Source organism: Clarias gariepinus, chromosome 26 (genome assembly GCF_024256425.1).
Source record: "Clarias gariepinus isolate MV-2021 ecotype Netherlands chromosome 26, CGAR_prim_01v2, whole genome shotgun sequence".
Classification (NCBI taxonomy): Eukaryota; Metazoa; Chordata; class Actinopteri; order Siluriformes; family Clariidae; genus Clarias; species Clarias gariepinus.
Genome location: NC_071125.1, coordinates 5,493,490 through 5,518,181, shown reverse-complemented (window position 1 = coordinate 5,518,181; position 24,692 = coordinate 5,493,490). Strand labels below are relative to the sequence as shown.

Genomic DNA, 24,692 nt, shown 5'->3' with positions numbered 1-24,692 from the left:
CAGATGTTTTACTGTGATAGGCTGCAAAGTGCCTAAAGATACAATTTAAAAACAACTTCATGTAACATCAGCAGCAGCCTCATTTCCCCTCTCGTCTGTTCCAATCACTCAGCATTCAGCATCACCAGTGTACTAATTACCTGATCACCTGATCACCTGTTTCTCACTGATTCACGCCTTAGGATGTTTTTTATGCTTGAATGATTCATAGATTGCTGTGTGGCTTAATGAACAAAAGTATTTTTTAAAATCTGCTCAGGGAAAACAAAAGACTAAAACTTGCCCCCCAAAAAAATGCTGGAGAGTTATTCGTCAAGACTAGATTGTGAAAAAATACAAAAAAGTTTGGCTTTTTGTAAGCAAGATATGAAGTAATGAGGGTGAACTTTTGGACAGTACTGTAGGTAAAATCATTTTTAAACAATAGTGACTCTTAAAAGGCAAGATTACCTTAGACACATACCGCAAGAATCATTAATTATAATTAATGGTGGCGTAGTGGTTAGCTCTGTGGACTCGCACCTGCAGGGTCGAGGGTTCGACTCCCGTCTTAGATCCTCCCACAGTTCAGGCTAATATACCTAATGATTTGCTTACCAACCACGAAGCCCTTATTATAATGAAATTATCTCTTAATAACAACATCCAGGTCTACTGCCACGGCCGAAATATACACCGTGCAACATGCAAACTGCGTCTGTTATAACAGTCAGTTTAGAACCAATACCCTTACAATTTATATTGTGTATGTTGCATACTCTGTGTAATTTGCACTTTACCATGCACAATGTACCCTATAAACCCTAGACACTCAAAGATTATTTTATACAGCTTTGTATTTTAACACCTCACATATTTAAAAACTCTAGAGCTTACCCACAAAGTCCATGGTTAAATCCCACACCACGGCACACTTCTAAAAACAAGCAAGGCAAGCATCACGAGTCCTGGGAGTCCCTCTCTGTCCCCACTAACAAGACATTTCTGTAATGCAGGGATGCTGGGATGCGAGGTTGGAATAAACCTCATCACATGGACACACATACTGAAACTAGTCTGTCCACCAAAGAAAAGTACAATTCCTGCCCAGCAAAACTAACTATTGTTCTCTACTCAAGCACAAACAGATGCAAATCCTAAAAGCGTGTGTCAATATGACTTACAGCAAGATGACTTCCGAATAATGTTATATTTTACATATTAATCTCATCACACTGTGACAGTTATGGAAAGCAGCGTTAAGCTTTTCTCAACTGAAATTCAAAAACATGCAAAAGCAGATATAGAGACATCAGGTTCTGTGTTGCTTATATTTATATATATATATATAAAATGCATAGTATATTTGTACCCAAATACTAAATGTCAAGTTGCTGTCAGACTTTGCAGTATATTATCTGTCTCCTGCCACCGCTGTGCCTTGGTTTGTTTGTTTCCTTTTTTTTTTTTTTACTTCCTAACCAATTTCAGATGAACTATCTGTCAGGCATCATGCAATAATTTCAGCAAACAGGTAATCATTCGCGACTCGTACAAAGCACCTGACACCTGCCGATACGCTTTAAATCTAATCCTGGATATTTCGAACTCGGCCCGGGGAAACGTATTCAGCCCTGGATTCTCCTGAGACTCAAGAGACGCAGGAAATCGAGCATTTTAAGACCGTATGAAACCTGCGACCCTGATACAGTACTATGATGTATTATGAAAGAGGTTTTGTCGGATCACTTCCAAGCAAACGCTCTGCTCAAGACAGCATCTGCTCCTTTTACTTTTCGTGCATGGAAAAACAGTCACCCTGTAAGTAAGTGTTGCTTTCTTAGTAATGAAGTAAAAAAAAAAAAAATGTTTAAAAAGTAAGTTATGAAATGCATTTGTACTCATTAGCAGCTATAGACATGTTTTGTGCAGCCGTGTTAAAAATCTGTGCCGTAACCCGTTGACCCGGTTTTAACTGGCAAGGCTGTGAGTGACAACATCCCTAGTTTGACAGACACAGAGAGGTAAAAAATGTACAATTAATGTATGTATTAGTCCTACACACTTGTTTTTCTACACACGTTTTTTTTATTTCCTTGTAACCGTGCCATATGAGGAGATTTTCCCAAAAACAACTTCTTGTTTAAAGATGATTCCGAGTCATCAGGTGGAAATTGCATGATATAAGTAACTTCAGGAGGATCTGAGAGTGATGTTCAGACACTCACTGGCTGCCCTTAAACTGCGGGATGAGTTACTTCTGTGAACAGATCTGCTCTGTGCAATACTACTTGATATTTATTTGATAATACCCAACATCTTACTGCATTTTCCTGTGTGTTGTGCGTTGTCTGTCACCAAAACAAATTCTTTGCACTGTGGATAAAAAAACATACTTGGCAAGAAAAGCTCATACAGGTATAGGCATTTCCCTGCATGTCATACTGCGTATGCCTGTGCATGTGACAAATAAAATCAGATTTTTTTTTTTTTACTTTCATTTGAGCTTTTGCTGATTCTGATCAATGCGGATCACTGAATCAATGTGTATTTACTGTAAGTGTTCCAGCATGGTTTAATGACGCAAATTTCCAACCCTGGTTCTTGTGCCGAACAATTTCCAGAAACAACAGGTTCTCCAGTACTCACTCAGTCACTCGCTTTATGCCGTATACAGAGTGGTGAGGGGCCTGGAGCCTATCCCAGGAGACTTAGGGCACAAGGCGGGGTACACCCTGGACGGGGTGCCAATCCATCACAGGGCACACACACACTCATTCACACACTACGGGCAATTTGGCAACGCCACTCAGCCTCATCTGCATGTCTTTGGACTGGAGTACCTGGAGGAAACCCACTAACACAGGGAGAACATGCAAACTCCATGCACTCAAACCAGAGACGGGAATCGAACCTGGAACCTGGAGGTGCAGGTGACAGCGCTAAACACTAAGCCACCGTGCTGCCGTCCTCCAGCCACGTCCTGAAACTCCACTTCCTACAGAAGCGCAACAGATGGTTTGGATCAATCCCACTTACCTCTCTGACTTTATCCCTCCTCTGAACAGTCTGCTGATCTGCCGGTTTGCCCCGGTCGTTCCCGAGCGCGGGTTTGAGCAGACACTTTCGGAAGGTGTCGTAAGCGTGGCCGCTTTTCGACGTGGTTCCTTCGGTCGCCCTCTCCTTCGCCCGTTCCCTCTCCCGTTCCCGTTCCCGCTCCCGCTCTCTGCGCTCCTCGCGCGGTCTCTCCGCGGTGCCGGTGCCGGTGGCGTCTCCGCGCGTCACTGCGGGCTTGCGGCTCACCCGGGGCTTGCCGTGCGGCTCGGGTTTAAGCGGCGCGCTGCGCTCGCGCTCCGCGCGCGCCTTCTCCGCGCGCTCGAGCATCTGGGTCGCCGCCGTGTTCGCCGCCGCCGCCGCCGCCGCGTTCGCGTTCGAGCTCGCGCTCGAGCTGTCGCGCGAGAAGATGCGCGTGAGGCGAACGGAGTCCGGGAGGAAGAACAGCGCGCCGAGGCACAGCGTGACCAAACCGGAGAGGAAAAGAAGGAAGGCGAATTTCTGAGACAAGCGGAGCCCCATGGCTGACACGGACACACCGGGTAACTTCCGGAACGCCATCTATTTTATACGAAGTATGCTTTCTGAAGCTCGGAGAGACACACCGGCTGCGTGACCGAACGAGTGACAAAAGTTTTTGGTGTAAATGGCTTTATCAGAATGCGCGAGGCTCATCGCTCGCGCGCGCGCGCGCGCTCGCTCTCCCTCCCTCTCTGTGTCTGTGCGCGCGCGTCATCGCTCGCGCTCTGGATGGATTTTCGGTTCCGCTAACTTTCAAGTGAGAGCAAACGATGCGGAGTTGCAGCAACTTCAACTCGACACGCTTAGCGACGACATGATCCGGGGCGCGCTCGTGCACGGAGCGCGATCACACATCCAGAGCGTTAAGTTTGTCCAAACATCCAGTTAGTACGAGTTATACCAGATGCACAAAAAATTGCATTAAAAAAAAAAAAAGCTTTTTCTCAACAAGATTAATCCGTGCATCCAGGATCCGGGTCAGGGTCGGATTTCAACCGCATGGCGTGATGCACAAAGAAAATCTACGCTGTGTGCAATACAGCAGAGGTGATCCTGATTCCCGGAGAGAAGCAGAGAGAGAGAGAGAGAGTAGGATCGCTGTGGCGGTAACGAGCATGGAATCCGATGATGCCGCGTCAGGATGAACAGAGAGAGAAATGTGGATCCTGAGCAATAATATGAACAATAGAAATCCGGTACGTATCCCAAAACAAAAAGAGATGGAAGGGCGCGAGGCTGCGACCGCCCGCTCCGCCGCAGAAAGCGCGTTTGATCCGCCGCCGCCGGTGCTGAAGGCGGAGTGGGGGGACTGAAAAAGCAGCGGCGTCACGTTACCGGGGATGAAGCGAACGCGTGCCGAGGCGTCCATCGTGTGGCGGATCAGGGTATTAAATAAAACAAATATATGAAGAACAACAATTTGGAGTCTATAAATCAACATTCTCATAAACAACAACAATTTTATTAACAATGTTTCACTCAAACATCTGTTGAGGTCACTGTAAGGGCCATGTTTCATTCTTGTAATTTGTTGTTGTGTTTATCTTATTTTAGTCTATTAGTTAAGCATTAAGCATTAAGTACCATACTCATAATTTGTATTGTGACATCATGAGTTGTTCTGTGACATCATCTCACAGTTATGTAGCTGCATGTCTATCACGCACGTTAGTTGTTCAGTTGTTGTTAAGACACGGAAGGATACAGAAAGGTGTGGAGCACACAAGCTTTTGGCCGTGAGACAGTAAGCTAAAAGGAATACAGTAAAATGAGTTGTTGTAACTGTAATCTATCAAAGCTACAGAACACAGCAAGCGACTTGTCGTGACTACAGTGGATTTATGCAAGAAACTGTAACAACTGTTGTACTTTGATGTTGAAAATAAACAAAAGACAAAGAAATCAACGAACGTCTGGAGTCGTCAGTGACACTGTGTAACAAAAGGACACGCGTCAGAACTTGTGAATAACATGCACGTACAGTCACAATCCCGGAATCCCAATGCCCGGTGTTTTTATTTATTTATTTATTTATTTATTATTATTTTAAGTGGATAAATTATGCCTAGCTTTAGTTGCTGTCCTTTAGATGAATAAAACATGAGGAAATGCCCTCTATGGTGCTGAAAGGATAGGATAGGGGATAGGGGACAGGGTCCATCCACGGGGCACCCATGCCACATCGGGCGATGGATACTCCTCACTATCGAGGAATGTCCGTCATCTCTGTGGCAGTCTTTATACGATCGGGTTTCCAGCTCGACGTCCGAATGTACAGTATGTGATCACTTGGTGCTGAAGGTCCTGGTGAGGGAATATCAGCAGTTTAACACCGCAGCCCTTATAACTCCGATCATTTTAGCCATTATTTTTGTTTTGCTCTTTTTTATATAACATATTTAACATATTTAACATATCTAGGGCTCAGGGTTTTGCAGTATAGAGTGACATATCTTTTTTAGTTAATATGATGAACTGAATTTTACTTCTTTTTAACCAACTCATCATACAAAGATGACTAAGCAAAAAGTGAAAAACTGGGTCACATACGCGAGAAAATAGCACAGATAAAAAATCATTAAAAAATAAATAAATAAACAATGACCGTCTGGAAGTGCTAGGGCTTGACCCCTCCAATTTTCTAATCAGTAACCTCCAGCCATTGTCTGGCTAATATATATATATTACATCATCTCACTGAAATTTGTCTTCCACTTGTGACAATAAACAAATACACACACTGATCTTCACAAGTATGAGCCACTCAGTGTGCATCTTCAGATTTGATGAATGAGCAAATGCGCACATTTGATTGTCTCCTACTCGTGACGATCGGTGTTTGCTTATCCCTCAAATCCGAATTTGCCTAGTGTTGATACGGGTTTTTCTCGACGGGTTATCAAAGAACAAGTGCACACACTCTGTGCAATTATAAAACACCAAACAGTCTTAGGACTGTGTGGGGAAACATGAGGAAATCCCCCCAATGCACAAGGAGCACACGCAATCTCCTCACATGCACACACAGACCAGAGGCGAGATTCGAACCCACGACCCTGGAGGAGGCAAGGCGACAGTGTTAACTGTGTCGTTAAACCAAAGTGCTCAGAGGTAGCTTCTTATGAAAAGAATAAACATGTCTCAGCTACTTACTGTGGCAGCACGGTGGCGTACTGGTTAAGCACTGTTGTTTTGCACCTCCAGGGTCCGGGTTCGATTCCTACCTCCAGGTACTCTGCAGAGATATGCAGATTAGGCTAATTGGATGATGGTGATAAAAGTTTCGTATATAACCTGGCACTAAATCTGTGAGCTAGCAATGCTATCCACTGTCTAAATGTTTAAGGCGATGATTTCTTCATCGAATGTTGCAATCTGTATTGAGTTTTCTGTAAGGTCCTTCCCTTTACCACAGTGCAGTGGGTAGTGCTCTTGCTTTACAGCTCCAGGGTTCCTACTTTAGCTTTGCATTTGGGGGATTCTCAGTGTGAACTTTCCGTGCATCTTTTCTCAAAGATACAGCGATACAGCGTTCCCAGTATAAGCGCTGGATCCACTGTGCCTCTAACAAGAATAAAGGTGATAACTAGGTGTAAAAATCAAATACAATACAAACTTATTGTCGAGACAATTAGCTGTCTATTGTGAAAACAAAATTTAGAATTGACACATATATGAAAATAAATCAGTTCACTGAAATGCAATTATAAGACAAGTAAACATTTGAAGTGTAAGAAACCGCTGAAACATTTGAAGTCCGACAGAACTGTTTTGATTTTGTTATTTATATTAAACGAATATTTTTTTTCCCCGCACATTACCATAGGTCTTGGTTGTTGAGTACCCAGAGACTCATATGAAGCCTCTGCAGTCCATCTGAGCTAAATCAGGTTGGTATCTTTCAAAGTCAAAAAAGTGTATGTACAGTAGTATAAATTTAACTCTGTCTCACCAGAAGTAGCCGTATGGCCAGTCCCGGTTATCCAGACGGCTAGTTATCCCTGACACTTTTCCGGCTCAGGGTCACATGGAGGTGGCGCTGCTTATCTCCTTTCTAGACAGTCTATCTGGGCAGTCTAAAATAAATTGAGAAAGTATGTCATGTATAAGTGTAGGTCAAAAATGATCCACACTTATCTACGGTGTAGTATTTATTTTAAGTAACTTTTAGAAAAAAAAATTCGACATGACCTCCTTGCTTTTTAATACTGTTTGTCCCTCTGTCAATAAGCTTTAATATTCCCATATTGATCGAGCGTCTCACTGTAATGATCACTGTTGACTGGTAAAATATTCCAATACTGAATCCCAGAAAACTGTAACCATCAATTTTCCAGCTGATGATTGACTTGACTGATGAAATGTGTTTCTTTATCCCTCCCAGATGACCCATATTTTCAAATGTAAAGTGCTGTATATATGGCTTAATAGCATAACCTGCAACCTGTTATTATTCACTGGGAGATGTCCAGTCCAAATTAATATTTTAAATGTTTTGTTTAATTAATAGTGAGTGTCAATTACTATGTACCTGGTATTATTCTAGGTCGCTAGGCTCAGTAATGTTATATGGCAATCAAATGAAGTCAGCTGACCACCTGAATGTACGGAATGACCATCTTCCCTGATGGCACGGGACATATTCCAGGACAAACATGTTCCTTCGAATTTCAATTAAAACCAAAAAAAAATTTTATATTTTGATGACTGAATAAAAAAAATATAGAAAATCTAAATTTAAAACAATGTTTGAATTAACATACGTAATTGTTATTAAAATTGAAATAATGCTTGAAGGTAAATTGTCTTTAAATAACTAATTATTAATCACTGTTTCTATTGAGGATGGCCTTATGTCACTGAAATTATTTACCATCTATACCATTTCCATGACCAAACACATCACATGCAGCACACAGGCCTTGGTTTAAACTAGTGTTTTAGTCCTGAGAGGTGCAAAACAAATACCAGACATCATGTAATATTCTCTTATTTTAATTATAACCCTTTTAGGGGGCTGCGCAAATATATTTCTAATAAGTTTTTTAGTGTACTCGAACGAGTCTTGGGAATATTTGGGAATATGGGAATAAATTATTTTACTCAAGTAAACGATTTAATCAATTTTGGCTATGAAAATAAATAAATATAAATAAATCCCAGACACTAACACTACTAAATCACCTACTCATACGAGGCTCATATTCTTAGCTCCTGGGTTTCTAGATGATACTGCTCATAATATGAGGGGCGAATGAAGGTATAAAACCGATTGACATTTCCAGAAGACTTCGAGCACAGCACGTAGCCGCAGTAAAACATGTGAATGATGCAAACGTTTTAAAGAAGGCCGTGCGCTCTGAGCCCACCGCGGTCGTCTCCATGGACATTCAGCGAGGGGCACGACTCAACATTCCATCAAAATTCCCAGTTTGACTTGAACATCATGCAATCATGCAAAGCAATTGTACTAAATAAGAATCTTGGGAGATTTTAGCTGTATCATTTAAGGTGGAGAGATCTGCAGATCTACCTGTAATAAGAACTAGATTAGTAGTTAAGAAGCTTCGCCTTCCTTGCAATCAAATGCCGCATTTATTTGAAATCGTTTATGTTCTAATCTCCAATAATTTTAAATAAGACACTTTTAAAAATGATGACCTTTCCAAATTTCTTTTTCATTTTTTTTTCCTAGAGGGAAGATTTAAAGCCAGTAAAGCTGGATAGAGTAGCCAACATGATTGTATGTACAGTATGATTAACTCTATATATTATGACTAGGATCAATTTAACAACTAAACAAGACGGCGATCAGTAAGGCACATCAAATGTCCTGTCTGTAATACACACAAACGGCACTTTTGGAAGGTCGTGTAAATTACAAAAATGTCGACTGAAGACTCCTAAAGGGCGCAGGTGGCCTTTAATCAGAGAGCAGCCGTGTGTTTTTGTGTAGCTAGGTCTGTTATGTCTGTTTTAAGGCCTGAGAAAAAAAGTTCTTCACACAAGTTATTTTTTTTTCCAGTTTCCGGATTTGGATATTCAGGTGTATTTAAGTAAAATCATGTAACATGAAATTCTTCCTGAAAAGCAAGTAAAAAAGATGGAGGGATAGCGTGGTTATTCAATGATTGAAGATTAAAAAATTATGTTTATAGCGGAAAGAAAGTTCATTTTGGGATTTGCTGTCTCGAGCCTTGTATCAAATTATATATCATTGTATATATTCTAGTCTGATAAACTGTGTTCAGGTGGCATGGTGGCGTAGTGGTTAGGATTGTTGCGTGTACATGGAGTTTGGATAGGCTTTATGGGTTTTCTCCGGGTACTCCAGTTTTCTCCCACAGTGCAAAGATATGCAATATTAAGTTTTTTACTTTGGTGTTTGCCCATAGTGTGTAACTGTTGACTGGAAGTCCTACCACGGTTGTAAAAATGGCAATAAATACAATGCTCACTATTGGCCTCCACAGTTCCTAGTTGGACTACAGAGTTTCCCAGATGGATGGATGAATATATTAAAGTTGTGTTAAATGAAATCATGTTAAAAATGTGTAGGATTAAGCAAATGCAATGGTGAAAAAAAAAAAAGATCAGCCAAAGGCCTAGAGGGAGTAGGAGCTCTCTTAGTGGGGTGGGATGGAAGTCACTTATTGCTCCCACATTAATTGCATCTCTACAGCCAATCAGGGGCGTCTGTGAGCTCACTCAGGCAAAAGGAGTCCTGGAAGTCTGAGACAACCATGTTAACCACTGAGCCACCCTGACCCCTAAAGTAGTGATTAGCAACATAAATTATTAACTACACACACACACACACACACACTACCTTACTGATTGTAATCAGTCTCTATGCAGTTTGATTGTCTTGTGGAAAGCCATAGAGGACGCATGGACAGTAGCTGTGCTCTCTGTTAAAAGACACCGGGTTCGAGGATGAATAATAAACAATGAAGTTGTGGGTAGTGGCTTTATCAGAGTGCAGGAGCCTCAACGCATGCTCCGCCTCCCTCTTTATGTCTCTCTGCGTACACACCATGACACTTTAATCTGTTCGTAAAAATGCAAAAACAGTATTTAGTAAAAATTATTACTAATTCAATTACCGATTGTATCATGACTGTTTAATGTCATTTAAAATTAATTAAATAATGGAGCCCCTGAAAGGAGACAATTTTGGCAAAAAAAAGAAAGTAAGTAAGAAAAGCTAAATATTCTATATAGACTTTATTTATTCTATATAGACTTTATTTTCACAGGTTCAAAAGTAATTGGACAACTAAATAATAAGTAGTTTGATGGCCAGTTTTTAGCCTGTTTATTTTATGACCAGTTCAATTAGTCAAGCTGCTTTTCACTTCCTGAAGACAAAACTGAAATGCAGCTGTTGTAAAGATCTGGAAAAGATTTGCAGTATTTTGTGATGTTTAAACAATTTTTACATTTATTATAATGTTAAAGTGTTCATTCACTTTTTAGCCAGTCAAAATGGAGGAACTTTGAATAAAAAGAAAAAAAAACTGTACAGTGGAACCTTGGATTACGAGCATAATTTGTTCCGGAAGTGGGCTCGTATTCCAAAACACTCATAAAGAAATAATGGAAACTCAAATTATCCATTCCACAGCCCAAAAAAATAAATACATAAAAATAACTAACACAAAATATGAAGTAAAAATAAAACAAATTAACCTGCACTTTACCTTTAAAAAGGATTTAAAATATATCCTGACAGATAAGTGTTTCCATTTGTGCGTGCAGGCGCTGTGTATGTGTGTGTGTTTGGGTCTGTCGTTATGTCTGTGCATGCACGTAATTTGACACCGTGCTGGTTGAGTAAGAAAATGGATTTTTAACCTTTTTAATGAAACTTTCTTTTGCTTTACACGCATGCACACGTGTGTTATAAGAAACAGTACACGCGCGCTGTAAACACAAAATAATTTTTTTTTTTACACACACACAAATGTTGTAGTACACACGTGCACGGATGTTGATTATACCAGTAAGAGACGAGCACTAAGACCCAGCATAGGAGACGATTACCCACAATTCCGCAGCACAAGAGAGAGAAAAACCTTTGGCTCAGTTGTAATCATGTGACGTCACTTGGCATCAAACCAAGAAGCGCATGCGTGATACATGATACTTTGTGCTCGTAAACCAAGACATTTTCATTTTTCAAGACAAAATTTATTAAAAATCTTTGCTCGTAAACCAAGACATTTTCATTTTTCAAGACAAAATTTATTAAAAATCTTTGCTCGTAAACCAAGACATTTTCATTTTTCAAGACAAAATTTATTAAAAATCTTTGCTCGTAAACCAAGACATTTTCATTTTTCAAGACAAAATTTATTAAAAATCTTTGCTCGTCTTGCGGAACACTTGCAAACCGTCTACTCGTAATCCGAGGTTTCAATGTAATTACTAAACTGTTTTTTTTCTTTTAAACTCCTTAACAATTTACTTTCTCCATTTCAAAATCATTACAGACAATAACATGATATAAACATTGTATCACTGCGCAAAAACCTTTGGACCTGATTGGATTTTTTTTTTTTTACTTTTATTAGCATAGGTCCTTACAGGGCATTATACAGCCATAAATTAGTGTACTGTGTGTCCGCTTTGGACACAAAATTAGTACTGATTGTTCCTGATAGCAGTCCTGTATGTCTTGAAGTGTTTTGTTCCTTTTATACCACAACGATTTGGTAACAAGTTAAATGAATTGAGACATGGCATCATTCTAGCATTATACTAACTACGTAGCTACATTTAAGGTTGTGGAACATCCAAGAAAATTTTAGTTGCATGAGAAAATATGTTCATTAAAATCAAGCAGTACTGAATTTTTACAATGTGGAACATTCCTGTTATCAATTTTTCTGTTATTGAACGATCTCTGTCCTGAAGACTAGCCTACGGAGGAGCACGGACAATTTATTATTTCATAAATCTTAATTGAAACATCTTATGGGAAACTTCACTATATTGACAATTAAATTTTTAGGTAAAAAAAAATTACATTTGAAAATTATTATTAAACATACAGTAGATTATGTTGAGCATCCACATTATGAGAGCCTGTGAATGAGTTGCTTGATATAAAACAGGCTTAAAGTTGCAGAGATGACCACAAGTGGCCTTCGGAGCGGACATGAAACCTTTCCCATCAGTCATTGCACCTGGCCGGAGTGTGAAACAAAAAAGCGGGCTAAAAAAGGGATTATATACATTATATATTTTTTTTTTTTTAGATATCATTAATATCGAGGATGACTTAATGTTAATATGACACAATAGTTTAAAATTACTGTATTAAGTATCAGTTTTAATAAATATTCAATATTTAACTTCCGTAGGGTGAAATTTCCTCAGCAGCAGCAGCAACAGGTCCGAGATGCTTATGTTACCATGGTAACGCACGGAATAAGTGATTGTGCTTGCTGATCTTGATGCAGGTGCTTCTGAACTGTGGAATTTTGTCAAGGGAAGTTACCTTACACAGGGAGTAGGGGGTAGGCTTAGGGTTACAGAAAATCAATTAACACCTTCGTGGCCAATCAGATTAGACAATGCAATATTTGTCTTTCCAAAAAAAGGCAGTATAAAATTATATATTATAGTATGTTTGGTTTTGCGCACAACTCCGCATGTAGAGAGCGAATCATGTGACTAGAATTATTTTCTTAAACTTCAGGTAAAAAAAAGTTGAAAGTGCTTGCATATACAACAGAATGCATAACCGAGTTATGGGGGGATCTTACAAACCAAATATGCCAGTTATCACTTGTCACACACATTTATCATTCTCATTAGCGTCGTGGCGACCTACAAGCATCATCAAGTCCTGTTTGACCAACATAGCAAAGGCATAAATCGTTATATATTAATGAGCCATTAAGTCATGATTAAGAAACCATCTAGTTGATGAATGAGACAAACAAAGCAGAGAATCCATTAACATAGAAGAATGAAAAATTCTAAGACCTTAAAACCTGATCATCATGGTTAGAAATCAGCCTGTGTTATTTGGTTTATACTGTATACACACACTGAGTAACACAAGCCGCTGGAGGCAGTGTGATGATCTAGGGTTGCGCCACTTATTCAAATCTGGCCTTAACAACGTTATGTGGCAATAGAAAGTCAGCAGATGACCTGAATCACATTAATGCACTTTATTCCAGAACTCATATTGTAAATGAGAGGTTCTGGGAGCATAAGGAATCTTTTTTTACATATGAATTAGGCACCACACTGCAAACTGTAATCAAAACTATAGGTGGCTGAATGAAATATTCAAGTGTACATACTGTATTTTGTATGTACCATTAAAGTGTAAAGTGTGTTAAAAAGTTTGTGGAACCATCTCATGCAGCAACAATGCTCTATCAGATTCACTAATACCAACTTTACAACAGCAATATCACAACCAGGACAGTATAACTGTTCCACTGAAAGTGGTCCACCATCCCAATGATGGTTAGATTACCTGGACATTTCAGAAGAAGTTGTGGCTCAGTGGTTAGTATGCTGGTCTACTGATTCGTAAGGTTATTGGCTCAATCTCCAGCAATATCAAGCTGCCTCTGTTGGGCCCTTGAGCATGGGCCCTCAAGACTAAACCTTTTTCTATGTATCAGGACAAAAAGGTGCTCTGATTAAGGGCGAATTCCAAATGTAGCCAATGTCTATCATAGTCGGGTTCACAAGAAACCAGAAGGTTACCCCCCTGGCCAAAAAGAGAATAATAATCTTTTTGTGCAACCTCATTGGAATTGCACACCTGGGCAATTGTAACTTCTTATTCTTCAGATTCTGATCATTTCCAAGCAGGTCACAACATGATGTGAAATGCTGATGGACCACTGGGCCAGAACGCAAAAAACACCCGATGTTCATGGGATTGCTTGAATAACAAATGGTGACCAGCACCAAAGTGTGTCATAAACTCTTAAGTGTGTCATAGACTTACGTATTAGTAAAGAAAGGGCTAATTTCATTAGAATGTAGGAACCAAACTGTGATTTAGGAAACGGATACCTAATGCTCAACTGGAAGTGTTTGAGAGGTCTAGACAAAATTTGTCGAACTGACTAATTTCTTAAGCTCGCTATACTGCTTAGAATGAAGTATTAATTGTTACACAGTATTTTTTGTTTATTGACTGAACTGATCTAGCACTTACCTAATACTACAGTAACTATAATAGGCAGGTTTCGAGTTTACTAGCAGTTTATTTAATTTTGACTATATCCAATTGTTTTTATGAAAATCTGAGCTTAGTTATAAAATTCATTGTAAAAACATCCTCTGGTCAAGCTCACGATTGAAGTTCCCTTTGAGCCCTTTGAAGTTCCCTTTGAGCCCTTTGAAGTTCCCTTTGAGCCGAAGTCCAACGTAGCTTCTGAGTGACAGTTTAGGATGCGCCATCATCTCATCTACTGTACATCTAATACTGTGACGATATATTCTTGCAGTCCTAAATGCAATCAAAGTATATCATTAGTCTAGGCGTAAAATAAGCCTTAAATTGTTAGATTTATCTCAGAATACTCGCACAAGAAAAATACAAAACTGTTTTCCAAACCCATTTGGCACCCATGGTGCTGATGTAGCAATCAGTTCACTCTTATTGAATTTCACTCCCAGCGCCCATGAATCGAGTTAGGGGATGCAATGCCATATCAGCCACAGACAAAATGAGATTAATGGTTCCAGTTTAGCCGGCAGTGGTCATTAGCCCAAGAGCCAAACACAGCACGGGGAAAGTTAACTCAAGGTCAGCAGGAAGACATGTATAATGCAGCGGGAAGCAGAAAATCTGCCTTTTACCCAATTCCTCTTAGCCTTATCCAATCGCTAGAGCCGCTCCGAGACAGCATTCATTAAGAAAATACATTCCCCCGGCGGACACCCTGAACGGTGTTCCGATTCGATGTTAAAGGGTAAATACACAGAAGGCATATAGCTAGCCTTGCAGACTTTATGCTAATAGTCAATTTGGAAAGTTGTTTAAGTTTACTCATTGTGGAGAAGCTTCTATCCAAACAATTTATCAAAAGCAAGAAGCTCGCATCCATAACAGGCCTCAGCCACAAAGCACAATCACAAACACATTAAGCGTCTCCTCCATGTGAATATTAATGTGCTTAATGTTCTGATAAGACCTGACCTCCACTTTGCTTTCGTTTTATTTTTAGACAAGAAAAAAAATGTTATCTTATTTATACTCTGGAGACAGTTTCTCACTAATGGCTTCAAAATGGAGCAAAGTTAGAGAAGGATTCAGTCCTTGAATGAAATGTTAGAGTATAGGTGCTTTTTAAATAAATGACAGTAATGTACGGGCAACCTTTATTTAAAAAAAAAAAAAAAGGTGTGATGATGTCCGTCCGTCCCCATCCCCAAGGAAACATCTTTTACATTGTTTTATTCATCATCTATACCACTTTCTCTTTTATACATGGTCGTAGGGGGCCTGGAGCCTATATCAGGAGACCTAGGGTGTAGGGCAGGGTACATCCTGGAAATGGTGCCAATCCATCTCAGGGCACACATACATTCATTCACAGACTACGGGCAACTTGGAAACACCAATTAGCCTAATCTGCTAATCTGTCTTTGGACTGTGGGAGGAAACCGGAGTACCCGGAGGGAACCCACCAAGCGCGGGGAGAACATGCAAACTCCATGCACACAGAACCTTATGCGGGAAGCGAACCCAGACCCTGGAGGTGCAAGGTGACAGTGCTAACCACTACATGACCGCGCCAAATTAGCGGACTGTTTAATACTTTAAATTGGGTTACACTCACTGGCTTCATTATTCTTCAGGTATAGCACACCTGGTCATTTACTCAAACATTTGATCAGCCAATCACATGGCATCAATATATTTAGGAATATAGTCATGGTCAAGATGATATATTTTTTAAGTTCAAAGAGCATCAGAACAGAGATAAAAAGTGATTTAAGATACTTTGAACGTGTTGGTGCAAGACAGGCTGGTCTGATTATTTCCGAAACCACTGTTCTCCTGGAATTTTCTTGCACAACCATCTCTAGGGTTTACAGAGAACGGTCTGAAAAAGAGAAAATATCCAGTGTGCTCTTGTTGAAAATGCCCTGTCAAGGTCAGAGGTCAAAGGAGAATTCCAGGAGAGGTTCCAGCTGATAGAAAGGCAACAGTAACCCGAACCGAGGTATACAGAAGAGCATCTCTGAATGCCGAACACATCGAACCTTGAAGCAGATGTTCTATAGCAGCAGAAGACCACACCGGGTTCCACGCGTGTCAGTTAAAAACATGGAACTGAAGCTACAATTTACATGGGCTCACCAAAATTGAACAATAAAAGACTGGAAAAATGTTGCCTGGTCTGATGAGTCTCGATTTCTGCTGCTATATTCAGATGGTAGGATTAGAATTTGGCAGCGTGAAACGCATCCATCCTGGCACTTTGCGCTTTGGGACTTCGGGACCGGAGGAGTGTTGCTGACCATGCCCATAGCTTTATGACCACAACGGTGTACCAATTTTCACCAGGTACTTCCAGCAGGATAATTTTCCATGTAACAAAGCTAAAATCATCTCAAACTGGTTTCTCCAAGATGACAACGAGTTCACTGTAACTCAAACGACCTCCAGGAATGTGCAGCCAACAAATCTGCAGCAACCACATGATGCTGTCAGGTCAATCTGGACCGGAATCTCTAAGGAATGTTTCCAGCACCTTGGTGAATCAATACCAGAAGAATTAAGTGGTGGTGGTGGTGGCGGCGGTGGCTCAGTGTGTTAAGGCTTTGAGTTACTGATCAGAAGGTCGACAGTTTGAGCTCGAGCTCTGCTTCTGTTACTGTCTGCTTCAGGGGAACCAGACGAAGCTTGGAAGCAGGCTTGGCTCAGCAGCCTATTTGAGATGCACACGCTCACAGTCTTTTTCAGTGCGCTGATACACTCAACAGGTTTCACAAAAGAACACACACATAAGTAACATTTCATAATGAACCATAGGTGGAAAGCATTATGCATTATCCAGAACGATATGCAAGCCTCAATCAGTAGATATATCCTTATACAGGTTCTCTAGATTACTGGCTAGAAGTACCATCAGTCAAACACTACTGGGAATTTGTCTATTTTCGATTTTTTTTTTTACCCAAATCCGTAAGAAACATATATGTCTTTAGATGTTGTTTAAAAATTGCCAGTGACTCGGCTGTACAGACATCTAGAGGAAGTTCATTCCAACACCTAGGTGCCAGAAGAGAAAACAGTCTAGACGCATGTCTTTCTCAATCCCCGAGAGACTGTGGGACTAGTCGACTCCAGTCGACTCAACTGTTTAATATTGTTATAATTATGAAAGAGATATGACTTATTATTCTTTTGATCTTTCTTAATCATTGATTTAGTTACATTCTAGTTAGTTTCCAGGGAATCTCATCTAAACAAGGGGAGGGAGGGGCGGTAGTGCAGTAGTGCCCTTGCAGGAGATTGTTAGTCACGTCTGACATCCAGTGGAGATACTTGGAAATACATAATGTAATAAAGTTTGTTTTCAATGATCATTAAAATGCGGGATGGTGACAGCAGGCAGAGCGAAACGTGCACCTTTCATTCATAGTACAGTACAAAGACCCATGGTTTTTGAGGTATGACTTGATAGATGACAGTCCCTACTTGAACTTTGGAACTGATGTCTGTCCATCACTCCATCATTCTGTAATTATTCATCCCCTTGACAGCATATCCTTGGGAACTTTGGCCACAAGAAAGGGTACAAACTCACACATGCTCACTCAAACACTATACCAAGCATTTCGGAAATGCCGATCAGTCTACACCAAATGGACTAAAACCCACCAAGCACGGGAAGACCATGCAAACTTCGTACACACAGACTCCAAGGCCGGAATCGAACTCATACCCTGGAGGTGCAAGTCGACGGATGTTTGTTTCTATTTCTATTGTGGCTCTAAGAACGAAAAACAGGAAAATAATAACCTCCACAAATATTGAATTCCCACCTTACACCACCTACTGGCCACTTTAATAATAACACTTAATGCTCATTTGATATTCACGGGAACAGTGTGTTCTAAGAAAACCTACAATAATTTTTTAAAACCTCTACAATTCGCTCTGACATGCTGTCAGTCAACTTCTGGGCCACATCCTGACTTAACAAGAATGGGCTGAGCCATCAACCAGTGCTTAGAGTTTGTCAGAATTTGTGGGTTTTTGGATTGACTACAAGTTCTCAATGAGATTAAGGTTTCCAAGCCATGGATTTCTCAGCCAAATTTCGAGGTTTTGTTCCCTGAGCCACCTAGTTATCACCTTTGTCTAATGGCGAGGTGCTCCATCATGCTGAAAAAGGCATTGTTGGTCACTAAAATGTTCTTGGATGGCTGGGAGAAGTTGCTCTCAGAGAATGTTTTTGTACCAGTGTTAGATTTTTTTTTTTTAGCAATACAACACAAAAAAACGACAAAATCTGAATGCAATTTATGTTCATTTCATGAAAACTTTATTGTTTCATCATTTGCATTGGATCACAGCTGTTCCGACACTCATTCAGAAAGGTAAAGGAGGCTGAAGCAACCTTACTCTGCAATACACAGGATGTGTGTTTATAGTGTTTCCGTTTTAAATAAACTGACATATAGCATTTTAATATATATTCATTTTTTAATTATGTACATGTTAATTTGTATATAAAATAATTTTTATTGCCTCGATCATCATCGTCAACGACTTAAACCAACAGAGTAGTTACAAAACTGACAAAGAAAAAGGTGATGTGCAACAATCGAACATGACTTAAAGATACACCATAGAGCAGAGGACGGAGGAGGAATGTGTAAGGCGGGTGCAACACTACATGGCGAACAAACTAACATCTCTGTCTACTGGAAATCCCACACACTTGGAAAGATCAACAAAAACACACAAAAAAGCGGGCTTTTCTGACCTCAAATGCCTTATTAATGTTCTGCACGCGAAGATACAAAGACATTCAAAATATTTGAGATAAAAACACTGCATTGAGATTTTGAGCTTGACATGTGCTATTAAATCTGTTATAGTGAGGAAAGTGTGACATTTTAAAATGACGTATCAAGAAGCAAAGGGAAATCTTTTTTTTTCTTTCCTGGAGTCACTTCCTGTTTTGATTTAAAAAGGAAAAGAAAAAAGTGTATGTACCCATTCCTAGTTTATTGCTGTTTCAGACAGGAACTGACAAGCAAGAATGGGCTTTTAACAGTATGTTTATGGTTTACAGTGTAAATGAATGTGTGTGAACTGTACATGCTCGTTACCATACATGTGAGTAACAACAGACAACTTGGTTTCCTGTACATAATAAAAATCTGATATATGATCACTTTGCACTACAAATCAGTTCAGTTCAGCTCTAAAACTCTGAATCGGCTCCTCGGTTTTATGAGAACGAAGACAATGAGATGATTTGGGGCTTATCATGGTAATAATAATAATAATAATAAATTCATGACGAGGTCAAATGGTAAGTGTTAGCTGAACCATCCTGCAACAAAAACATGAAGCAGTTGATAATCTTATAACATGAACCCAATTCCACATAAAAGCAAATATTGATATTAACTGAAATGTAAGTGTAAATTGTTAAAGGTAATCTGCGATTAAATACCTAGCTAGACTGATCACTGGGAAATGTCATCCAGTCACCTAATATATTTTTTTTACCTACAAGTTAGTTGGCTTGTTAAACGATTGCTAAAGATAAATCAAACAAAAGCTGATGTTACACTGAAAAGCTATGACTGCTGGTGGGAGCTATTACCTACCAATGTAACCTCAAAGAGAGACTCGTTCAGGAGGGATATTTCGATACAATCACACAGCGCATCATCTATTCTAAAGACACGTACTGCACGTGCACACAGTGAGCTGCCACGTTCTCATGGTCTTTCGTCGACCTTGCATCTAGACTGTTTCTAGAATGAAAAAAATGAACAATTAAGAGACATCGCATTTTCAAGTAGACGCAATGCAGAATGAATAAGAGTGCCACAATACAAAGTGAAACTGCTTTGAATTTGCTAACGGTGAGATATTTTTGGCAAACTCAAACAACAGCAGAAGCGACAAATCCAAAAAATATATATAACCAAGGTTATAAAAGTATAAAAAGGAAAATAGATACTTATGAAGGCCCCATTTTTTTAACTGAGAAAGTACAAACTATGACAAAAATCTGACCGGATTAAATTTCAAGGTCATTCCTTAGACTATCCCTTGCTGGGTTTACGTGTAGGATGAGTTCTGCTATTTTTTACCTTCACGTCACAACAAACCACTGCTGGACTGATTACGTTCCATTACAGGTTCAACCCTCGGGCTTTAAAACGCACAGTGATGTAGATTTCTGCAAACATCAGCATAGAAATAAGCTCACTGGTCAATAACTTGAAAGAGACAAATGTATGAATATTACTGCGCATTCGTAGCAAAACACGTTCGATCGGTCTTTCGATTACTCTAAACTCTACGAGACTGTATGAGACAGCAGTAAGGTTCTGCCTGTACATTGACCTGAGTGCCAAGTGAACATAAAATAAGCTAAAATATGTAGTATATAAATATGTAGTCTCTTATAACTTATAAGACAACCTAAATAACGGCGGATGCTGCCATGATCTTCCAGAAATCAAATCTCCCATATAATGAGGGTGAATAATGCGTGTTCTTTTGGCCATTATTCAAACGAAGGCACCGTTAAATCAATAAAGGCAAATATACTGTAACTAAGCAAGCAAGGTATGAATGTACAACATGCTTGATCGTTATCTTTAGTCAGAGTGACATCGTGATCCGGGTCACACCCCTCAAAAAAAAAAATTAATAGAGTCATGAACAGACTGACATGATGTACCAGACGGGCAACGACAGGAATACTTTACGATACACGACAAGCCAATATGTTCGAATATATTTAAATGTTTTATGTAAAATATAGAATTCATTTTTTTAAATACATTTCATGTTAAAATAAATCTAATCTACTCTGCATGCAGAAGATCTTTAGTCTTGTTTGAAAATTTTACACACCCGGTAATCAAACGTTCTGTAATTATAGCACCTAAACGGTCTTTTGTTCAGGGCAAGGACTTGCAGTGACACAGCGGGACTGATGTTTTAAAGGATTAAAAAAACAAAACAAAAAATCTGTACGTATGCCCTTATGCATAGTTTGCAATAAATCCCAACCTTGTAGAGCTGGACCACACTCACCAGACAGAACGTATGAGTAGTGTTGGGAACAAGCGATCAAACCTACATCCACCAAGTGGACAAGTTTCATATATACACATGTTGGTCAAAAGCGCTGAAGTGCAGTTAAAGGGTGTGGGGTTTGAAAAAAAGAAGAAGAAGAAAAAAAAAGTCAAGTATTTCATAAAGTAATAGCACATAACCTTATAAGTCAAACCATGTAGAATAACAAGAATCATCCACTTTCACTAAATGATAAATATGAAGATTGTTAAAGAGTGAAGATATCTTTCTGTGGTTACAGTGCATACTCCTATAAAAATGTATTTCATTCCTGATATTTATCTTTTCACCAGGTTATCCTGGCATTCAGATATCTGACGCACCCAACACTACCAGCTGTAGCGTTATTAAATCGTTCCTATTAAAGTGACAAACGAAAAGCACAAACATCCAGGCGAATACGCTCTCTAAAAATCAGAGCCCGGTTTGCACCAGGTGACTGAATTAGATGAGAAAGGCCATCGTGTGCTCTGCGTTTGACATTGCTCCTGATGAACAAAGGGTCCCACTTTCTAATTCAAAGCACTAGGTGACTGTTTTAGATCATGAAAACAAGAAATTCATTAATTAATTTAAAAATCATAATAAGGCAAAGAAGAAATCTCTACAACAGTGTGAACCTTTGGTATGCATAGTTCAACTGTCTCTTGCTCACTCTTCACTTTCCGTTGATGAGAAAGACAAAGCTAGAAAAGAATGGCTATTTTTCATATGCCCCCCAACCCCTCTCCTCCCCCCCATTGTTTATTTTTGGTTCATTTACTTATTTATTTATATTTTGGCTTGGAGTTCAGTAAACCTCAACTTCAACCTCTTGTCCCCCTCCCACTCCCCCCAAAAAATAATGAACTAACAAATTACTTTTTTTTTTTTTTTTTTTTTAAACACAGTACCATGAATTAAAATTAAAAATTAAATTTCATCCCCCTTTCCGAAAGACAGTGTGACTGCTAACCAAATACACAGATACGCAGTCACATCCATGTCTTTTTTCTATTTATGGAGGAAGGGATCGTCCTCTTCTTCTTCATCCTCATTCACAGCAGGGCCAGGGTCGCTCAGGCAGCGGAGGAGTCGCTGCTCCTTCATGTCGTCTTGCTCTCCTGTCTTGTCCTCCTTCTTTGGTCGCATCACAAGCCCCTCCTCTTCCTCCACCTCGGGTAGGTCTCGTGCCGCTGCCTTGCCAAACTCGTCCAACACGGTGATGGAGTCTGGGCTTTGGGGTGAAGCCAGGTCCACTTTAATAGCTGGGAGGTTTTTGTTTGCGTTTGTAGGCTTCGTGCTCCAGGCTTGAGGGTCTATCAGGAAGACAGAGGATAAACAAGAATGTATGAACTCATGTGAGTATGATTTGATTAAATATACAACAACTGAAACTAACAGCATTGAGGACCTTAAAGAGGCTCATTGACAACGTTGCTAAACAATTATACACATTCAATTAAAAAACATTCTGTTGTTTATGGCTTTCAATTGTTTCATCAATTTGTAGGGAACACAATCCAAAATATTTATTCCGTATATGTTGAAAAATTCCTTCCCCCCCCCGAGATCATTGTGGAGATTATCATGTGTCTTTGCACATGATGAATAATCATGAGTCACTTAGTCATGTAATAGTCTCTCTCACACACACACATCTTGAAAACCTCATTTATTTTAAATTAGTCTTTTTAAGCGAAGAGTGATTTATCTACTAATACTGCTAAATGCTACTGAAATTGAGAAACACTAGGTGGCAGCGTAGAGAAAGGTTGGACTCACCAGAAGCCAGTCTTGCTCTAGCAACGGTGGGGGAATCAGGAGGTCCAGCCGGAACGGTGAGGTAATTACTCTTTAGCTTAGAAAGCTAAAAGCACACACACACACACACACACACACACACACACACACACACAGACAAATGTGCTGATTACAAAAACAAAAAGACTGTTGTAACAGGGTGACAAAAGGTTCACTGCAGACATAATGAACGCAGGGAGAATATTATTCAGTAATTCACCTTCTTCTCCAAATCCTTCATCCGCTTCCTTTTGATGATAAGCTCCTGAAAGCCATCCTCGAAGGGGTCAGCCACCAGCGTGTGTCGATTATAGGACTGCAACTGCAAAAGGATGAGCTTTTAACACTGGATCTTTAATGTGTACATGAATTGAGATGTTCATACTGATTAATTACACCTGGTTATAATTAATCCCAATAGTGATATCATCATTAACAAATCTAATAGGATTGTCTTTGTGATGAGGTTATTGGTAACATCCCAAACCTAATTCAGTGCAATTCACTCAAGAGTTCAAATACTGAGTGAGCTAATTTCTTCTAAGCGTTTAAGAAAACAATAGAAAAAGAACAGACGTGTGATGCTCAGAGAGAGAGAGAGAGAGCGCAGACTAAATATTTACGAATATGGACTCACTCTCTGCCGTGTCCTCTGCAGGTTCTGGCGTAGAATCTTCTGGATCTCCTCCTCCTGGTCCTTCGACAACTTGGGAATCATTCGCTCAGGAGGTTTCTTGGGCTGGATATTTCTAAAAGGGAGGGACAGAATAAATATGAGAATGAATTCTAACAAACGTTTATCTTCAGTGTCGCATCATTTCCTTATAGTAAAAAAGTGTTTACGATCTGACTGGAGCAGAAGAGTCAAACCTGACGAGTCGGGAAGGAGTTCAGCTAAAAGTGATGTTTTAACCCTTTCTTTCATACTCCGCACTTGCATGGATGGTTAATATGTAGGTCTGTATAAAATTATTTATTCATATTAAATGATTATTATGCACAAGATTACAAAAAAGTCTTAAATTACCCAAATAAATAGTTACATTTATTTTAATTTTCAGTATTACATATTTCAGACGAATTTCATTTTGGACATTAGATCTTTTTCCCTATTTTGTAAATTATTTATTCAGGAAGCCTGTTAAAGGTTTTTTTTTTTTTTGGTCCTCTTAATAGTTTATGTTTAGACTACAGATGTGAATCACAGGTAAGTCAATTTGTCGATTTGATTAGATTTTCAATCCAGTCCCATGGTACAAATTATAATTGTCTGATTCGTCTCAAGCAGCCTTGTTTTTTTACATGTATTAAAATATTAAAAACTATTAAAAGTTATAAAAAAAAATATTGAAATGCTGTGTAACTGATCGTTAAAATGTCATCTCGTACAAAGTAATCGACTTTTTTTTCTGCAGATCTTCTGCGTTACACTATAATCCAGTAGGTGGCGGTGTTCTATAAATTCTTCCTACCCATCAGTCTTTCCTACCCACGCTTATGCAGACCAAAAAACATCATGTTT

The 24,692-nt window shown here is 39.4% G+C and overlaps 2 protein-coding genes across 2 annotated transcripts in view; both read right to left on the bottom strand.

Annotated features, from left to right (window-relative positions):
* LOC128514052 (mannosyl-oligosaccharide 1,2-alpha-mannosidase IA) overlaps window positions 1-4,353 on the bottom strand; it is a 242,873-nt gene extending 238,520 nt beyond the window's left edge. The window contains exon 1 of the mRNA XM_053487698.1: window positions 3,019-4,353. Within this exon, the coding sequence (XP_053343673.1) occupies window positions 3,019-3,594 (576 nt within the window). The 5' untranslated portion in view covers window positions 3,595-4,353. The remainder of the gene's footprint in view (window positions 1-3,018) is intronic.
* A 14,205-nt stretch (window positions 4,354-18,558) lies between these two features.
* Window positions 18,559-24,692, bottom strand: part of slc9a1a (solute carrier family 9 member A1a) — a 48,438-nt gene continuing 42,304 nt past the window's right edge. Inside the window, exons 9-12 of the mRNA XM_053487711.1 lie at window positions 23,808-23,919; window positions 23,391-23,492; window positions 23,153-23,237; window positions 18,559-22,686 (exon numbers count right to left, since the gene is read on the bottom strand). Coding sequence (XP_053343686.1) covers window positions 22,382-22,686; window positions 23,153-23,237; window positions 23,391-23,492; window positions 23,808-23,919 — 604 coding nt within the window. The 3' untranslated portion in view covers window positions 18,559-22,381. The remainder of the gene's footprint in view (window positions 22,687-23,152; window positions 23,238-23,390; window positions 23,493-23,807; window positions 23,920-24,692) is intronic.